Source organism: Monoraphidium neglectum (genome assembly GCF_000611645.1).
Source record: "Monoraphidium neglectum strain SAG 48.87 unplaced genomic scaffold scaffold00153, whole genome shotgun sequence".
Taxonomy (NCBI): domain Eukaryota; kingdom Viridiplantae; phylum Chlorophyta; class Chlorophyceae; order Sphaeropleales; family Selenastraceae; genus Monoraphidium; species Monoraphidium neglectum.
The window spans coordinates 1,265-19,234 of NW_014013475.1; the positions used below are offsets into that span (position 1 = coordinate 1,265).

The 17,970-nt window shown below is 66.3% G+C and overlaps 7 protein-coding genes across 7 annotated transcripts in view; 3 read left to right on the top strand and 4 right to left on the bottom strand.

Moving 5' to 3' along the window:
• Positions 1-124: 124 nt before the first annotated feature.
• MNEG_1511 (hypothetical protein) lies at positions 125-4,598 on the bottom strand (the record flags this gene model as incomplete). The annotated part of the gene is made up of 10 exons (XM_014049998.1): positions 125-171; positions 308-741; positions 1,032-1,891; positions 2,127-2,214; positions 2,384-2,549; positions 3,049-3,112; positions 3,296-3,359; positions 3,629-3,714; positions 4,035-4,223; positions 4,500-4,598. 10 exons carry the CDS (start codon positions 4,596-4,598, stop codon positions 125-127), a joined length of 2,097 nt encoding a protein of 698 aa, XP_013905452.1.
• Positions 4,599-6,541: 1,943 nt separating this feature from the next.
• Positions 6,542-8,448, bottom strand: MNEG_1512 (50S ribosomal protein L15; the record flags this gene model as incomplete). Its single annotated transcript, XM_014049999.1, has 5 exons — positions 6,542-6,778; positions 7,032-7,180; positions 7,484-7,610; positions 8,099-8,290; positions 8,443-8,448. 5 exons carry the CDS (start codon positions 8,446-8,448, stop codon positions 6,542-6,544), a joined length of 711 nt encoding a protein of 236 aa, XP_013905453.1.
• A 402-nt stretch (positions 8,449-8,850) lies between these two features.
• Positions 8,851-9,726, top strand: MNEG_1513 (60S ribosomal protein L6; the record flags this gene model as incomplete). Its single annotated transcript, XM_014050000.1, has 3 exons — positions 8,851-8,880; positions 9,098-9,540; positions 9,624-9,726. 3 exons carry the CDS (start codon positions 8,851-8,853, stop codon positions 9,724-9,726), a joined length of 576 nt encoding a protein of 191 aa, XP_013905454.1.
• A 251-nt stretch (positions 9,727-9,977) lies between these two features.
• On the top strand, positions 9,978-11,064 carry MNEG_1514 (ribosomal protein L6, component of cytosolic 80S ribosome and 60S large subunit; the record flags this gene model as incomplete). Its single annotated transcript, XM_014050001.1, has 3 exons — positions 9,978-10,073; positions 10,304-10,405; positions 10,906-11,064. The coding sequence occupies 3 exons, from the start codon at positions 9,978-9,980 to the stop codon at positions 11,062-11,064; spliced, it is 357 nt and encodes a 118-aa protein (XP_013905455.1).
• Positions 11,065-12,638: 1,574 nt separating this feature from the next.
• On the bottom strand, positions 12,639-12,845 carry MNEG_1515 (hypothetical protein; the record flags this gene model as incomplete). The annotated part of the gene is made up of 1 exon (XM_014050002.1): positions 12,639-12,845. One exon carries the CDS (start codon positions 12,843-12,845, stop codon positions 12,639-12,641), a length of 207 nt encoding a protein of 68 aa, XP_013905456.1.
• Positions 12,846-15,244: 2,399 nt separating this feature from the next.
• MNEG_1516 (hypothetical protein) lies at positions 15,245-16,390 on the top strand (the record flags this gene model as incomplete). The annotated part of the gene is made up of 1 exon (XM_014050003.1): positions 15,245-16,390. One exon carries the CDS (start codon positions 15,245-15,247, stop codon positions 16,388-16,390), a length of 1,146 nt encoding a protein of 381 aa, XP_013905457.1.
• A 480-nt stretch (positions 16,391-16,870) lies between these two features.
• Positions 16,871-17,970, bottom strand: part of MNEG_1517 (hypothetical protein) — a gene marked incomplete at both ends in the record, with an annotated part of 4,599 nt that continues 3,499 nt past the window's right edge. The window contains one exon of the mRNA XM_014050004.1: positions 16,871-17,740. Coding sequence (XP_013905458.1) covers positions 16,871-17,740 — 870 coding nt within the window. The remainder of the gene's footprint in view (positions 17,741-17,970) is intronic.

The following is a 17,970-nucleotide window of genomic DNA, read 5'->3' on the forward strand; positions in this document are numbered from 1 at the left end:
CTGCAGGGTGTGTGTGTGTGGGGGGGGGGGCCCGGAAGGGAGGGCCCAGGTGAGGGGCCTGGGGGCGCAGGGGCAGCAGCACCCCGGATTGGGAGGGCGCTGAGAAGCCCGACGCGGTGGTTGGTCAATCGAAGACCTTCAGAACGCGCCGCGGCCCTCGCAGCGGCCACGCTGTGGCGGCGAGCAAGCAGGCTGCTATATGGAGATGCCTTTGCGCCACTACGGCGGCAGGATGGACAACCCTCTGATACTAGTAGTTCAACAACGAGCTCCCGCACCGCAGCCAGCAGCGGCAGCGGCGGCGCACCTGCGATGCTGTCGACCCCGTTGGCGAGCAGCAGCAGCCGGTACGTGCGCTGCACCTCCTCGGGCCGCGCCCCCAAGCCGCGGCCGCCGAGCACGGCCTCGAGGGCGCCCCCCTCCCCCAGCGCCTGTTCCACTTCCGGCCGCCCCGACGCCGCCGCCCCCGGCACCTCCCCCGCTGCTGAGTCCGTCGAGGGGAACGCACCGCCCCCGCCGCTGTCCCCCTGCTTGCTGCCGCCGCCGCTGCCGTCGGCGCCGGCGCCGGCGAGCTGGTCGGCGGCCGCGGCGTTGTCAGTCAGACCCAGGCCCAGCGCGGCGGCGGCGGCGGCCGCCGCAGCGTCGAGGTCGTCGGCGCCGTCGTCCCCCTCCTCCTGCTGCTGCCGCTGCAGCAACTGCGCGTGCTGCTGCAGGCCGCGCTGCAGCGCTGAGCCGCTCCTGCTGCGGGGCACGCGGCGGCGTGTGGAGCAGGTGCGCGGCCGCGGGAGGCGCCGCAGCAGGTTGCAAAACGTGTTGTGAAAAACTGTGTCATCATGATTGAACATCAAGTTCACCCCAGTTGAGCGATTGACTGGACCAGCCCTGGGGCACCAGCCCTGGTGCCATGGGCGCCCTGATGTTGTGGTTCTTCAGGGCGGCTTCTTTTCCTCGCAACCCATGCGTGCAACACCAGCAAGCAACGCTGCGAGCCCCGCGCTGGGTGGGTGCCGCCCGCGCTGCCGCCGCCTCACCTTAGACGCCCGCTCCCCCTGGAGCCAATCAGGCTCCCCCGCTGGCCCCCCGCCCCAGCGCCGCCGGCCACCAACTCTGAAAACGATGCCGCCGCGCTGCTGCCGCCGCCGCCGCCGCCGCCGCCGCCCATGCTGCCCCGGGCGCGCGTCAGGCTCGCGCGCCGCGCGGCCGCGCCGAGCGCGGCGATGCGCGCCGCCGCGAGGAAGCGCGCCTGCCTGACCGCGCTCTCGGACGCCCCAGAAATTGAGGGAATGGAGCCATGCCTGCTGGCGCCGCCCGTGCCGGCCGCCGCGAGCGTCGGCGCCGTCCCCGCGCACGCCAGCTGCTGCGCATCGGCCGGCAGCTGCTGCGCAACCAGCGCCGCCGCCGCCGCCGCCGCGGCGTCCTGCTGCTGCTGCTGCCGCTGCTGCTGCAGCGGCGGCGGGAGCTGCAGCGGCGCCGACGCCGCCGGCGCCAGCGCGGCCGCGGCGCCGGCGTCGCTCGTCGGGGTCAGCGACGCGCCCGCGTCGGAAGCCAGCGACGCGCTCGCCACGCTGAACGCCGGCAGGGCGCTCGACGCGGACGCAAACGCTGACACCCGGAGGGCCTCCAAATTCCTGCTTATCGCGTCCGCCGCCGCCGCCGCGCGCCTCGCGCTGTCTACTGACACGCACGCGTCAACGGCCGCCCCCGCCTCTGCCAGCGCCCCCTCGACGCTCGGCGCCGGCGTCCCTGGACTGCACTCCGGCGCCGCTGCCGCGGCGGGCTCGCAGTCCAGGTCGAGGCCGGCCGCCTCGGCCGCCTTCTCGGCGGCTTCCGTGACCGCCGCCAGGTCGGCGAGCAGCTTCCCCTGCAGGGCGCCCGCCGCGAGGACGGCCAGCTGCGCGGCGCGCGGGGGCAGCGGGATGCAAAGGGGCGGTTCCTGGACCTCGGCTGCTTGTGGGATGATGCGCCAGGGTCCGCGATTCCAGCGGTTTGGGTGGCTCGATGCACTGCACCCTCTTCGCTGACCCCCACGCTGGCGTCGGCAGGCCGGGGCGGTCGCAGTGGTGATGATTACGACATTGCGCCGCGGCAGAGCCTGGGATTCGAGAGCCCCGCGGGATGCGCCGCACCTTTGGGGGCCCAAACATGCGCACGGCGCCCCCGGCCATGTCCTCATTATTGAATATGAAGGTGTACGGCACATCTGGATGCAGCAGCCTTAGGGGGCGAAGAGTGGACGCGGCATGTGTGTGTGTGTGTGTGTTGGTTTTGTGGTGGAGGGGTACACATGCTGGGAAGGCAGGAACGCCAGCACGCGGGCAGACGTACGGAAGGCGCACGGACTGGCGTGCGAAAGGCGCGTCGTGGCATGCAAGCGTCTCCCAACACTTCAATGCGGCAGCTGCGGCGCCCGCGGGCGGGGATTCGGCGCAGCGGCGGCGGCAGCGGCGGCGGCGGCGGAGGCGCGCACTCGTTGAGCCTCTCGCCGTGCCGCAGCACTCCAACGTGGAACGCCATCAGCCCGCGGCGGTTGCGCACGTGGCGGATGTCGGCTGCGGCGCAGCAGGGCGGCGCAGAGGGCAGGGGTCGGCAGGATGGGTGGGGCCGAGCGTGTGGCGGCTTGGGGCCGGCCGGACGGCGTCGGCACACGAGGGGCCAGGACAACAGGATGATGTCACCACGTGTGCCGTCGTGGGTTGAATCCCAACGGCGAAAGGCAGCGTTTCCCAGGGGAGCCGACCGCGAAAGAAACAGCGACGGGACTCCTCGCCCAGCGCGGGCCCCGTGCATCGCGGCGCCGCGGAGGGGCGGCGCGGCGCGGCGACGGCTCGGGCGCGTCTGCTGCCGCCGCTGCGCTGAGGGCGCCGCTGCTCAGGCGGCGGCCGGCCCCAGAGCTGGCGGCACCACAATAGACAAACAGGGACACAGGAGGCAACAGTGACACTGATGAGCTGGCTCATTCCAAAGATGTTGAACCCCGGCCGGGGCCAACGTTTGAGCATCCTGCCGCCCCCAGCCAAGGTCAGCAATAGGAAAAGCAGCGCCCCTCACCATTGTACCGCTGGCCCCACTGATGGTTGCCCGCCTGCATGACTTCCTGCCCCGCGCTCATCATCTGTTGTTGGGAGGTTTTCGGGTGGCGCCAGTGGGTGCAAGCAGTCAGCCAACGCCCTCGATGCCGCGGGGCATGGGCGACCCACGTCCGCGGAACCAGCGAGCAGGCGCCATAGTCTAGATCGCCCCGCATCTTGTCGCGGGATCAATGGGATCTCGTACCGGGGATCTTCATATCTCCCACCTGCATGTGGATCGCCAGGAGCGCCTTGACCATCTCGAGTGACCCCACGTAGGCGGCCAGGTGCCTGGTGAAGTGGGGCGGGAAAACCACCATCATCAACACGACCAAACCACCACCACCACCAACTGCAGCGTGCAGGGGCATCACTCAGGGGCCCATCCCAGATAAAAGGCGGGCGAAGTTGATCGGACGCATCTGCCCCCGTACGGCCCCAAAGGTGGCGCTGCGCCTTATCTGCCGGCGACAGCACCCTTCCCGGCAAGGGCGGCCGGGGTCGAGCGCACAGGGACGCAAGCCGCAGCGCCGGGCGGCGGCAGCACCTCTGGAACTCACAGGGGGGTGTTGCCGATGCCGACGCTGATGAGCGGCTCGACGTCTGTGTTGACTATGGTGAGGGTCGGTTCGTACGACGCCAACGCCTGCCAATCGGGGGAATTGCTTGATTTACGCTGGTGCCAAATAAAAAGTGGAGGTCGACGAGGCCGCCTCAGCAAGGCGCCGCGCGTGAGACTGCTGACGCAGCTGGCCCGGCGCGGCCATCCGGCCGACTCGCTCACTTGCAACAGCGATTTCGCGCGTGCGCGTGCGCGTGCACACACACACACACACACACACACACACACACACACGCACGCACACACACACACACACACACACACTCATACACATCGACAACATCCATCCTCTCACCAAACACAAACATGTGCACACACACACACGCATGCGCGCGCGCGCCCACCTTGACGGCGTCCATCTTTTCCGCAAACACCGCGTAGTGCAGGGCAGTGTACCCAAACACAGACCTCATGTCCACCAGCCGGGTGTCCCGCGTGTTGGGCTCGCAGTACACCCAGCCGTCCCGCGGGCCCGTGTAACCAGACAGCAGCTCGTTGATGCAGTCCGCGGCGCTGACTAATGCGGCATAGTGCTGAGAAGGGGAGGCGCCGCGCAGGGCGTCGAGCGTCGCGTTCCCAGTGAGAAAACCAGCTTCGCTGTCTGCACACGCGCATGCATGCGGATTACGAGCACCGGACAGGCGCTGGCCGCAGCAGAAGCTGGCTCCAGCTCATTTACCGCAACAGCGGCCGCCGACAGGCCCACGCTGTTGGACGCAACGCACCGGCGACCTTTCTCCCCGCGGCCCCTTGGCGCCAAAGCGCGGCGGCAGCGCCCGCGCGGCCGTGCGCGCCCCGCGAGCACTCACCAGGGCGCCACGGCCGAGGCAGTCCAGCTGGAAGGGGTTCGCCCCCAGCACCATGAGGATCCTCACGCACGCCTCGGATTTGTACACGCAGGCCAGCATCAGAGGGGTTAGGCCGCTGCGCGGTTGCGAGGGGTGATAGCAATGGAGGCGCGGGGCCGACGTCGATGGGGAGGGGTCTGGGGGTTGATCGCTGGCACCGCGCGCTTGTGCACTGGGGCCCCTTGGCTGCTACTGCTGCTGCTGCTGGTGCTGATGCCGCTCTGCTGCTACTGCCCCTGCTGCTGGTGCCGCTGCTGGTGCTGGGTGCAATGCACGAGGTGCTGCTGAGTGGCGGCAACAAGAGGTGCAAACACCTGCTTGTAGCTGGCGCAGACATTGCTGAGTGAAGCACAGCTGACACACATAACGCACGTCGAGGGGCAAGCCACATCAGCGCGTGGACCCGGCCGCATGCCCGATCGCGCTCACCAATCATCCTGTTGATTGATGGCTTTTCGCAGCAGCTCCGTGCGTCCCGCGTCCCCACCCGCCTCTGCCTCGGCGGGGCGGCCGCTGCCTACGCGTGAAGCTTCGTCGCCGCTGCTCCTGCCGCCGCCGCCGACCGTGCTGGCGGTCCGGCCCTGCTGCTGCTCCTGCTGCTGCTGCTGCTGCTGCTGCTGTGAGGAACCAGGGCAGAGCAGCGCGTCTGCCATAGCCTGTATGACATCAGCATGACCGTGCTCCGCGGCCCTGTGCCATGCGTTGTGGCGGGCTGCGGGACGGGTCGGGGCGAACATGTGCAACGGCAATCTGAGCAGAAACACTTGCGGGCTGGATTAGTGCCCTACCATACCATCCCACCGTCGCTGTGGGGTCAGCGAGGCCTGGTGAGGTTCGTGTGGGGATGGGAATGCTGCATACCGCAGGGCCAGCGGCTGCCCCGCCCTCCTGTGTCGCAGCCACACGCTCCCGCCTGGCCCTCCCGGCGCCGCAGCCACCGCAGCTGCCGCCCTCGACCACCCGCCGGCGGTGTGCCGCCCTCCCGGGCGCGGCTGCCGCCTTCAGGACAGCCTGACCAACGCAAGCACTCACTCCAGTCGCGCGCAAGCGCCAGCTTCGGGTTGGCCCTGAGGGGGACGGCCATCATAGGGCGGCGGAGGCGTTGGGTGCATTGTTGTGCAATGGCCGCTTGTCAGAAGAGCACGAAGGCGCCGGGCGCATCGAGCGCGGCACGCGTTTTGCGAGCCGCGGGTGGATTCCAAGAGACCTTTGCTACACACAAACCAACTGTATATGCAAGTGCGCGGGCGGCACCTGATGCACGCCGCTGCGGTTGGCGCGTCGCCCGTCAGCGCGGCTTTGAGGAGCGCCTTGCTACTCGGAACGGCCTCTCCACATCTGCACCAGCTCCAGAGTAGGTCCATCGCCCCCACAATCCCGCCGAAACGGCCAAGCGACCGCGGTGGTCCGGAGATCACACCCGCGCCGTTTCTAGACCGTCTGGTGGGTGCGAAAATACAGCTTCTGCCGTGCCACATTGCCCTGCGCGCCGCTCTAATATCTGGCGAGACCTGCGGTCACCGAGTCACCAGCAACAACAGGATTCATGACAGAAGGCTTCACTAATGTGTCGGATGACATGACTATCAGGCAGCCAAAAGCGACTTCGACACGTGTGTATGGGCCTGCATGACGTTCGTTGCGAAAAGTGACAACAGCGCCCAAACTTCCCACGCAATTGCCGGGTGCGGCATCATACCGCCGCTTTTGCAGCTTTGGGCTGCACATCTTAGGGCACGCTCCTGGATTGGTGCTCCCTCACAAACCCCCGCCTCCCGAACCATCCACCCGCCAAGCCCTCCCGCATCCTGGCCATCCTTGGGGACGGCTGTTCCACGCTTGCAGCGGCAGCCCAGGGTCCACTTGCGTGAGACCGTTTACATGAGGAAACTGCCGAATTCCAGCAGCCCCCAACTGGTATCAGGGGTGGCAAGAGGCTGGTCTCCTCCAGCCGACCCCACCAAGGCGGCCGCCGAGAGAACAAAGACTACCGCCGGCCCCGATCACTTCTTCTTGGCCGCAGCCCGGGCCGCCTTGGCCTTAGCGGCCTCCTTCTTGGGGTCAAGGCCGGCAGCCACCAGCTCCTTCACGCGCTTCTCATGCGCGCGGCGGGTCCACTTGATCTTGGCGGCCGCGGCCTCCGCGCTGCCGCCGGCGGCACCGATCTTCTCCGAGGCGGACGCGCTGAAGGCGTCCGCCTTGATCGTGAGCGCCTTGCTCAGGCTGCCGCTGCCGAGGACCTGTGCAGAGGAGTGGGCGGCGGCAACGGGGGCGGGGCGGCGGCGTCGGGGGCGGGCGGCATCGCGCGGGGCGATGCCGCAGTGCTGCGCCGCGGCTGAGTGCACGCCGTGCGCCGCAGCCTGCTGCGCCGTTGCTGGTTGCTCTTGACCACGCAAAGCAGCAGCGAGACATCCCCCACACAAACCTGGCGGACAAATACACACATATGTGCGCGTGCAAGCTCCCTCCCTGTCCCTCCCCTTCCCCCCTCACCTTCAGGCCGAGCTTGGTGTCGCGGCCGCTGATGTTGAGGAGACCCTTGGACTGGATGGCGTCCAAGGTAACCTCGGACCCCGCCTCGAAGGCCTTGTCCAGATCATCCAGGTTCACGACCACGTACTTGGGAAGGCCGGCAGACATGCCTTGGGAGGTTGAATCGCGCGGCTGAGAGTCAGGCTCAAGGCGGCTGGTAACACATACACACAGGAGAGAAGCGACAGATGTGCGGCGAGGGTCGCACACCGGCCACGCATCCGTCCGTCCTGCCCGCTGCGCCCATTGCTGCGCGATATGGGCGAATCGAACGGCAGCGGCCTGTGTTTGGCTGGCGCAAGCGTCAGTGATGGGGCCGCTGCTGTCCGCAAGCGTCAGCAATGGGGCCGCTGCTGTCCGCCATGCCCCCAAATACAACATCCCGGCCGCCGCGTGCGCGGCCCCCGGCTCACCGCCAGCAATACCCCGGAGCTTGGGCAGGCGGCGGTACAGGGGCATCTGCCCGCCCTCAAAGCCGGGGCGCGTGCCGGAGCCCGAGCGCGCCTTCTGGCCGCGCGTGCCGAAACCGCAGGTACCACCCTGTGCGCAAATGGCAGGGGACGGTAAGGGTGCATGGCGGGCAAGGGAGGGGTTGGGGTTTGAAGTTTGGTAAGCCATAGATAAGCGGGCCGCTTGCTGCTGCTTTCAACACTGGCTGATGTGATTCTGGCTCCAACATGAACAGGACTGCGTTGCTCTCTGTATGGCCATGGCTGCAGATGCGCCGCTGTCGCTTGTTGCCACCAGAACCGGCCAAGCGGCTGGAAGGGGTCAAATGAAGCACTCAAACAAACGCTGCCAGCGCCGCAGCCGAGTCCGCTCCCACTGTTGTGCACCGATACCGCTGTGATCACAACAAAATGCGCCGATATTCATGCTGTGAGGAGTGTCTGCCAATCTGCTGTGCAACAGGCTGGACACCCTAGTCCACGATGCTGCTGGCTGCACAGCTGAGGAGACGGCCTGTGCTGCGCTTCGCACAGGCACTGCGTATGAGCCCATACGCCATCATACGCAGCACCGCGCACCTGGTGACCACCGTAACCGCGACCCTTGCGCTTCTCGTCGCGGCGCGAGCCTTTCTGAGGGCTCAGGTTGTGCAGGCGGAGCCGCTCGGCGGGCTCGGCGGCGGCGCGCACGACCACCACGCCGCGCGCCGCCGAGAACGGCTGTACGCGGCGGGCTGCGACCGGCTGGCCCACGAAAGCCCTCTGAGACGCCTGATGATGCGCCACGGCATGCGTGCGAGGGCATGGGCGTGCTCAGGCGATGCCAAACAGGGAGCTCGCCACCACCACGCAGGAGCGACCTGTCCCGCACGCGCATTGACACGGCAATCGAATACTGACCAATTCAGTACCAAGAATCACACCTGCATTGCTTCTGTGGGCGCTCCTGCTCAAGGCTGGGACTGCACCACCGCCACCTCACTACAAATGCTAGCGAGTCCTCTCACGTGCAGCCTCAAACACGGCTGATTTTAGACAACACACGACGGTATGCACCTCTGGAGTGTGGTGGGGTGTCGCATACCAAGTTGTGCCGGTTCATTGGCCGTCGACGTCCTGAAGTGTGCAGGGGGCCTGCACCTGACCCTCTTTCCCGTGTGTCTTAGACAGCCTAGTGGGACATCATGGTGAGCGTCTTGAGACCGCCAAGGCTTTCCGCGAGGAGGGCGGCCTAGTGCAGGGACCTTGGCTGCTGGCGCCCTGGCAGACGTGATGAGTGGCAAAACGTTTCTGATTGTGCAGTCAAGGGGACGTTTGCTCTCTGGAGAGTGATGGAGCTTCGACGGACCGCGGCATGCAGCGTTCGCTCGTCTGGACAGCAGACGGCCTGCACGCGTGGCAGGAGATGCAGATATACATGCAACAGTACCGGGAGTGTTGCAGAGGCACCGGCGCGACATGCAGCGGCCAGAACACCCACGGCCGGCGCCGCTGCTGCTTGCCCTGTTGCCGCGCCGCCTCTTCTCCGCATCCCTTGGCAACCGGCGCCCCGCCCTTGCACAAACACCTGCCGCTTAGGCGAAGGCCACGGTCATCGCCAAGGGCATCACCGCCCACGGGCGGTCGAAGACCTACAAGCGGCGCGGGCTGTGGGCCATCAAGAAGAAGCACGGCGGCAAGTTCCCCACCACCCCCAAGCAGCAGAAGGCGGACGCGCCCGCCGCCAAGGCGCCCCGCTTCTACCCCGCCGACGATGTGGCCAAGCCGCTCTCCGTCCGCGCGGTGCGCAAGCCCACCAAGCTGCGCGCCAGCATCACGCCCGGCACGGTGCTGATCCTGCTGGCGGGCCGCTTCAAGGGGAAGCGCGTGGTCTTCCTGAAGCAGCTGGAGAGCGGGCTGCTGCTGGTGACCGGGCCCTTCAAGGTCAATGGCGTGCCCGCGCGCCGCGTGAACCAGGCCTACGTCATCGCCACCAGCACCAAGGTGCGCCGCCGCGTCTCCTGCGGGGCGTCGGCAGCCACGTGTGCGGGCAAACATGGGCGGCGAGCGTTAGCTGGGCTTGCAAACGACTGGGCGTGCCCGTCGTAGCGTGCACCGCTCGCAGCGCAGCATGGGCCGCGCTGTTCGCGGTGCTGGCGCCGGCGGCGATGTCGGCGGCAGACGCGTCGCGCGGCGGCGTGGTGGTGGCGGGCGCGGCAGCAGGATGACGGGGCGAGCGTCAGGACTGGCGAGTGCGGGGCAGCGGTCTGGTGTGAGGGGCCTCGGACTGGTTTGACTGGCCAGGCACCCAAGGATGGCGTGGATAATGCAGCATCAAGTCAAGCATGGCCATGGCGGCAGCCTGACGAGCCGGCAGCGGCTGCCGCGGCGCCCCGATGGCGAAAGCGTGGCTGTGGCTATGGCAGCGGCGCAAGGCGCAGGGCGCTGCAGCATTGTTTGCGAACGGTTGGCGTGGGCCATGCCGCAGCGGCGCACGCTCAGCCAGCGCTGCGCTGCTAGCGGAGCAGCAGCTGCGGGCGGCCACGCCGCCCCGCAGCGGTGGCGCGGCAGGGCAGTGATCAGACCTTGCGATCCGCAGCAGTAGACCCGCAGTCGGCGGCGCTGGCGGCAGCAGGCGCAGCGCCGCCCGCAGCTCCCGCGCGGCACCCCGCCGGCCCGCCACCACCCCAGCACAACTCCCCCCCGGCCTCGCGCCCTGCCGCCATCCTTGGCCTGGCGCACCACCACTCACCCGCCTGGTGTCGTGCCCCCCCCCCCTTGCGCGCGTGCAATCCGCATCCCCAGGTGGAGCTGCCGCAGCTGGACCTGGCCAAGTTCACCGACGGCTACTTCAAGGCGGCGGAGGACAAGAAGGCCAAGAAGAAGGGCGAGGACGACTTCTTCAAGGTGTGTGTGTGTAGGGGGGGGGTGCATGTTGTATGGGTGTGGGTGAGAGAAAGTGAGAGAGAGCGTGTGAGTGCGTGTGAGTGATTTCGTGTGTGTGTGTGTGTGAGGGAGCGAGACAGAGACACTCTGTGTGTGTGTGTGTGTACGTGTGGAGTGAAGTGGGGCCAGGGTTTGCGTTTCAACACATGAACTTTGGAATAGGTGTGGCATGGCACTTATTCACATGCGCGCGCCGCTGCTTCGGTCTAGGGGAGGCTGAGATTGTGGGGGCGTCGTGGCAGGGCGGGCCGCCGGGGTCCAGTTGCCGCCGGTGGTCGGGGTCCAGTCTGGCGGTTGCGGACGAGTGCAGAGCGGCTGTAGTTGTGCCTAGGCTAGCCAAAGGACGACAGAGGGCACTCCACCCTGCGGCCCCCGCAAACCTCAAGCCCCGGCGACATCCCGCTCGCGCCGCCCCCTCACTGTGCGCCCCTCCCCCCGCCGCCCCTCTCTCCAACCGCCAGGGCGACGCCGAGAAGAAGCCCCTGGCGGCCGAGTACGTGGCCAACCAGAAGGCGCTCGACGCCGCGCTGCTGCCCGCGCTGAGCGCTGACCTCAAGGGCTACCTCGGCTCCCGCTTCACGCTGCGCGACGGCGACCGGCCCCACCTCCTCAAGTTCTAGGGCAGCCCGCGGCTCGCCCACGCGCCCCGCGGGGCCGCCCGGGAGGGCGGGGCCTGGGGTGTGCGTGCCTGCAGTGTAACGGAGGCCTCTGCTGTGCTGCACGGCGGATTATGGTGGATCATGGTGGTGGATTATGGGGTTGCTGGGAGTGGTGGGGGCTGCAGAGAATGTGGATGCCTGGGAGCGGTGCTCAGTAGCGCAGCAGCAGCAGGCGCAGCGCAGCACCCGGTGTTGGGGTGCTGGCACGGGGGACTCCCGAGTTGTGCTGTGCACATGTGGTGCAATCATGCACATCCGCACCATCCTTGTGCTCCAATATGCAGGCAAGCTGCAGGGCGTGCCCAAAGCTTGCCAGGCTCTGATGGCAGAACCACGTTTTGAATAAGCCCGCGAATCAAGCCCATGAAAAGGCTGCCTGGGCGGAGCTTGGGCTGAGCATCGTCGCAAGCGGCGCGGGAGCGAGCTGCTCGGAAAGCTCAAGCGTGCAGGCAGCCCAGCCCGAGCGAGACAGTCAGGGCACGACCATTCCTGAGGACCCGCAGATACTTTGGTGTGGGTTGCAACCACGGCAGGGCACCCTGCTGCCTCTGGTTGCAAACAAGGGAATGCACACTAGAAGGCAGGCGCAAGAGCAGCCATCAGGAGCAGCCATGACAATCGCCCCGAGCTTGGCCCGTTGACCTGACGGCACATATCCCGTCACCGTAGCTGGCAAGACTCGGGGCCTGACGCATCGCAGATCCTAGCAGGACCTGTGTCTGCGCGGCACTGCAGCAACTCCCTGCTGTGCTGTCACAAATCAGTGCCTCAAACATCATCAGGGCAGGTGCTGTCCCCGCTGCTGACCTCATGTGATCAGTCTCAGGGCTTCGGTGTATTGATGCAGGATTGAATTATTTACAAGCCGTCACATGCGGCGGAAAAGCGCTGATCTTGCAATCCCGGGACCCCATGCGCACTCCGTCCGCTCAATGTGCAGGCGCCGAGGGGGGACCATGCCCCCACCCCTGCGCCCCTAGGTCGCGCACAGTATACAAAGCCGGCGCAAGCTGGCGTCTTGGGAGAGGGGGAGATGGCAGGCGGTACCCGTGCCTGCTCCGGTTCCCAAGTAGCTTGCGTAAAAATCACGCTTGCGTCCGTCAAATTGATGTTAGTAATTAGTAAACAGAGTCGATTGCAGGTGACGCCTCGTAGCAAGCTTGAAGCCAACTGGATTGCTCATGCAACGCCAACCCTTCACATGGTGCGGCGCAGACGTGTGTGCACGTGCCAGGCGTTGGCATAGTCACAGGCCAGCCGCAGGGGCAACATGCAGGCGGGCCATGTTGCCAGCCCGCTTGCAGTGCGCAACAGAGCCCGCGCAAAGGGGCCCGGCCTTCCCATGCCATCTGCTTGAGCACACCCTCTGTCGCACCAGCGTGGACAGAACGGGCGCAGCATGCGGGCACGAGCGGGGGGCACAAGCGCTGTTGGGAGCGCGGCCGATCACCCACGCAGAGACCCAGCTGCAACCGCGCTACGCCGCCGCTCGCCGCGGCGCCTCGGCCATGTGCAGCGCGCGCCTCCCGCCAAGCTCAGCATGTGCACGCCCGCGGGGTCATGGCCGCGCCCATGAGGCCCAGGATCAGCAGCAGCAGGGTTACGCCTGCTGTGTAGAGGTCGGACCCAAACAGGTCGACCACCGGCTGCGCCTGGCCCGCCTGCTGCTGGCCGCCCTGCTTGCCAGGCGGCGTGCCGCCGCTGCCGCCGGCGCCGCCCTGGTTCGGGGGGAGCGCGTCCATGGTGAATACGACTACCGCGGGTCGCCTGCTGCTGCTGCGGCCGCGGCGCTGCGACGCAGGCCGAGTTGAGGCCGCCGGGATGCACGAGAACCGGGACAACACGCGCCGCGGCCCGAGTGTGGGCTGCAGAGTGGAGAGATGACGCGTGAAGGTGGTATTGGGCGAACCTCAGCAAGTTGGTCGGGCAAACTCAAGGCGGCCAGCCAGCAGACGGAAGGCTTGAATGCAGTAATCTGCCTGTCCCGGCACGTACAGCGCTGTGGCTGACTGGCTCGGGCCTTCGGCAGTCGGACACACTCTGCAGCCCAACGAAGAGTCCCGAGGGCCAGCTGACTGGTTCCAGGGATACAAACCTACCACTACGCGGGTTTGTTGAGGTCGAGGGTTCTTCTGCCCACGCTAGGGTGAGCGACCAATGACAGTGGCTCTGCAAACACAAGGCGGGTATGTGTGCAACGCCCGTGATGCTAAATGATACTGTATACAATAGCACGAAGATACCCTACAGCGTGCATTGGACTTAGTGACGTGTTCTGGGATGGATACGGTGGTGCTGGATGTGACACTGGCATTGGCTGCAGGCCTCAAGAACGCCCAACGGCCCTCAAGGATGGTGGTGTGCCACGTTAGAAAAGTGAAGTTACGCACACGCAGGAGGAGGGTGGTCGAAACACTGCTACGCAGGCGCGCGTTGAAGACATGAGTGTCGCAACCTGCCGCCCGCTCAACGGGTGCCGACCCCCCAGGATGGGTGAGTGACCCCCTTCTGCCGATAAGTGCGTGTGTTTCTAGCCCCAATCCGCTCTGATCTGTGGCTGGACACGTGGCTTGAGCAAGAGTGCGATCGCTCAGACTCTGCCTGTTGGAAAGCGCAGGTGCCATCTGTAGGAACATTATCATAGTGCCCAGCAAGTGTGCAATTCGATACTGTGGTCATAATGATGAGAATCTCGGTCGCTGATGGAAAGAGAGGCAATGCGAAGGGGGCCTGAGAGCGCAGTGAGCGCAAGCGACATGACGCAGAGTGCTGCGAATTGAACCCGCCTCCCACAGGTGTCAGTCGGCGTCGGGCCGGGCCTCGCGGCGGTGCTTAATCCCCCTGCGAGCCCGGGATGCATTCCAGACACAACGTAGTGAATGCACCGTTCTTGGAAAGGGCCAGGGGATGGCCCCGCGGCAGTGCTGGCGGGTGCGTGAATTTGGTCGCAAACGCAGGCCTTGTGATCGTGGACGGCAGCTCCAGAAGCACGCGCGCGGACGCCGCGATCACAGCAGGCAGCAGCCTGGTGAGCTCATGGCAATCGCCCTCACCCGTCCGCACTCGCGTGCCCTGCATGATTTGGGCGTGGCCCTGCTCGAGGATGGCAACACACCAGCGCGACATTGTCGCCTGCACGGCCTCGATAAATATGCCACAGGTGCATCGATTGATCAAGGTCAGACGGCTGAAAACAAAAGGACGAATCTATTTCATGATGCGAAAAACTGTATACAGGATTTTGTGCTTCACCTGCTATTATCAGGGCAAATAACAGCGGCCTTTGGGTGCATTCTGGATGCCTTCACAAGCGATGGTCCTGATGTGCAATACACAGTATTGTTGACCGCAAGCAGAGCAGTGATGAGCTTGAGCAGCTGCAGGTATCTGGACGACACGGTTTGAAATTGTGTTGAAGCTCAAACTTTAACTCCGTCGCAGCATGCATGCAGTGACGCGGGTCGATTATCGTGGGGCATTTAGAGTGGTCACCACCGTAGCAAGCAGCAGTGTGCTCAAAGCGAATGGGCGAGCGAATCTGAAATTGCGGTGGTAATAGCAATGCGCTAGAATCAGTGCCAGGATGGCGGTCCAACATGTACCAAGAGCGCTCTTTGAGGTACCGAAGAGCTCAGCCAGAGCTCACCTGCCAATCCCATGTGATGACACACCTGCTCGTTGGAGACCCAGCTTGAGATACAGTACACGGTAGGCAGCAAGGAGACGTCACAAAGTCAAGTGCCTTGCCTCTCGTCACAGGTGTACAGATTGTACCGCAAAACTGCGATCACGTCGGACGATCTGACGACAACTTGAGCGGGCATAGCAGGTGATGAAATTGGAGTTGGGTTGAATTTTGGGAGGTCTGAATCAACGGGAGTGGAACGCCGCTAACAACGTGCCCGCCATGCTGCCTCCTGCACCCGGCAGGTCGAGGTGTGCAAGCTGCTGTTGGTTGCTACGCGGCCATCGCCCAGAGGAGCAGCAGCAGCTGCAGCAGCGTAAACATAAAATATTGCAGCAATAATATTAGCTGCAGCAACACTGGCAGCAGCAGTGCCGGCGGGAGGGAACTGCGGCTGGCGGTCGATTTGAACAGCGCCGGCCGTGGGGTGCGCTCTTGCAGAGCTGCGGCCTCGCAATGTCGCAACACCGGCAGAGCCCCTTCACGGTGATCCTGGCCGTCGTGGTCGGGCTCGCGGCCGGCTTGTCGCTGAGCTTCTTCGAGGTCCTCGGCTCCGGGACCCCCGCCGCAGCCAACTTCGCCGTCGCCAGCATCGCCGTCAACGCGTCCAAGCCGGCGGCCGCAGCGACAGGCGCGGCGGCGCCCGCGGGCGCGGGCGCGGGCGCCGGAGGCGCGTTGGTGACCGAGTACCCCCATATCAAGGCCGTGACGGCCGCCTTGGACTGCCAAAACACGCTGCTCCCGGCGCGCAACATGTCCGACGCGTTGCTATACATGGAGGGGAGGATCCCCTTGGTGCTGGACCCGGCCAGCAAGGGTATCATGGCTTGGATCACCGGCAACGAAGGCGAGCGCGCCGTCCACGACGTGTTCACGCGCTTGTTCTCGGAGGGCTGCGCGCCGGCCGGCGCCGCCGCGGGCGGCAAGGCGCCCGGGCTGTTCCTCGACGTCGGCGCCAACGCGGGGTTCTACTCCCTCATAGCGGCCGCCTACGGCTGCCAGGTCCTCGCGTTCGACCCTCAAAAGGTGTGCTCCGACCTCGTGCGCCGCAACTTCTGCCTGAACCCCGGCCTCCCCGGCGTCGCCGGCAGGCGCGTGGCCGTCGTCAACGCCCCTGTGTCCGACGTCGCGACCACACTCAACCTGTCGGTCCCCGCGGCGTGCGAGGGCGTGTTCTTCGTCCCGTGGAAGAACGACACGCCGCCGAGGGTGCCCGTCGCGGAGACGTACCAGCGTGCCAGCGTGTCGCTTGACGGCCTGTTGCTCAAAGAGACAAGCGCCGAGGTGTTCGTTCTGAAGATCGACACGGAGGGCTACGAGCTGCCTGTGATGAAGTCCATTTCGGGCCTCTTGGCCACGCGCCGCGTGCGTCACATCTTGGTCGAGGTCACGCCCGTGTTCTGGACGCGCGACGGCGTGCCGCGCGCCGACATCTACGCAGCTTTCCTGCCGCTGCTCGGCTACGGGTGCAGGATACAGCGGGTGCTGGACATCGCGGCCAACTCGACGGCATTGCTGGACACTGCCGAGAAGCTGCGGGAGTACCTGGTCGTCCGAGACTACATTCAAGAGGACGTCCTTGTAACATGCCCGCCGGCCTGAGGGGGTGGGAACGGCGGCGGTAATCTCTGTAGAACGTGCATTGTCCCAGCCAACATGAACTCAAGCTTTTGTTCTTTGTTGCTGCAACTGCGTGTATAACGAATGCTGGTGTTGGGTTTCTGAACGCCTTTCTTGGCTGCATGGCAGCGTATGCCTCTCTTCAAGTTGTGGTGTGTGTGCTGCATATGTTGGCTGGTTTCTCACTTTGTGACCATGCCCTGGTTTTCTTTCCTGAGCCGCTTTTCCCCAAGGTGCAAGCCTGCATTACTCTCTCGACAGCCCACCAGCAGATGAATCCGGAATCCATCCAGCCTAGGAACTCTCACCCATTTAAAACCTCTGCATCCCTCTCCAAGGCTGCCAATGCAACAACGGTTACTTGGTGGTGATTACTGTGACCTGCCGTCAATAAGCGGCCGACGTGTGTACCTGCCGGCCAACGTCACCGCCAGCATGCCTATGTATGTACCCGCACGCAGCTCACCCCAGCCGGGCCAGCAGCCCCTGCCAAGTGGGATCCGACGCCGCCGCCGCGCCCAGCCGCTCCCGCGCGCGCCCCAGCTGCGCCTCCAGCTCAGCCGCCACCGCCTCGACCCGCTCCCAGCCGCCGCCGCCGTCGCCGCCGCCGTCGGCCGCGCCGCCCTGCGGCCATCCGCCGCCCGGCTCGACCGAGCCGCCGCCGTCCGCCTCGCCGGCCGTGAGCGCCCCGGCGGCAAGGGCCTGCAGGCGCCAACAGCAGCTCACTAGGCCATTGACATCTGCCGCGAGCGGCGCCAGCCACGGCGGCTCCGCCTCCGCCGCCGCCGCCGCATCCGAATCCCTCGGCGCCGGCGGCAGCAGGCACGCGCGCAGCGCCCGCGCGAGCATGCCCGCGTGCGCCGCACGCATCCCCGCCACGCTCATCGGCGCCGCCTCCAGCTGCCGCGCGAGCGCCTCGCACGTCCCACAGAGCAGCTGCTCGTGCGCAAACGCCCGCCAGCTCCGCGCGCAGTGCGCGGCGAGGTGCAGCCACCGCCGCAGCCGCTTCACCCGCGCTGCGCCGGCGGCCGCGCCGTCGCCGCCGCCGCCGAGATTGAGCGCCTCGCCCTCGCTGCCGCGCGTGCAGAGGCGCCGCCAGAGCGCGTCCAGGCGCAGCGACGCGCGGCGTGCGCGCAGCAGGGCGCTGAACACGTCCGCGTACTGCCCCAGGTGGCTGGGGGCCACCACCAGGGAGAGCGGCCAGGGCACTTGACAGGTCAGCACGAGCGAGTCCCCGAGTTCCAGCCCGCGCACTGCAGCGGCGTCGGCGTCCGTTTCCAAGCCACCGGCGTCGGCCGAGGATGCGGGCAGCACGCGGCGGTCGGGGTGCACCTGTGCAAACGGTCGTTTTGTGTGGGAGGGGTGTCGAGCGAGCTGGGGAATCAATGAGATGCCGCGCTTCAGCTCCGCATCCCTCAATTGATCTGCAGCCAAGCGCTGGCTGCGAGGCGTGCGGGGCAGGCTGTGTGACCAAGGCGCCCCGGCTTGCCACTTGGTGTGACCGCCCCAGCTCCCGGCGGCAGCGGCGGGCCCGCCCACCTCCAGGCGCATCTGCTGCGCAA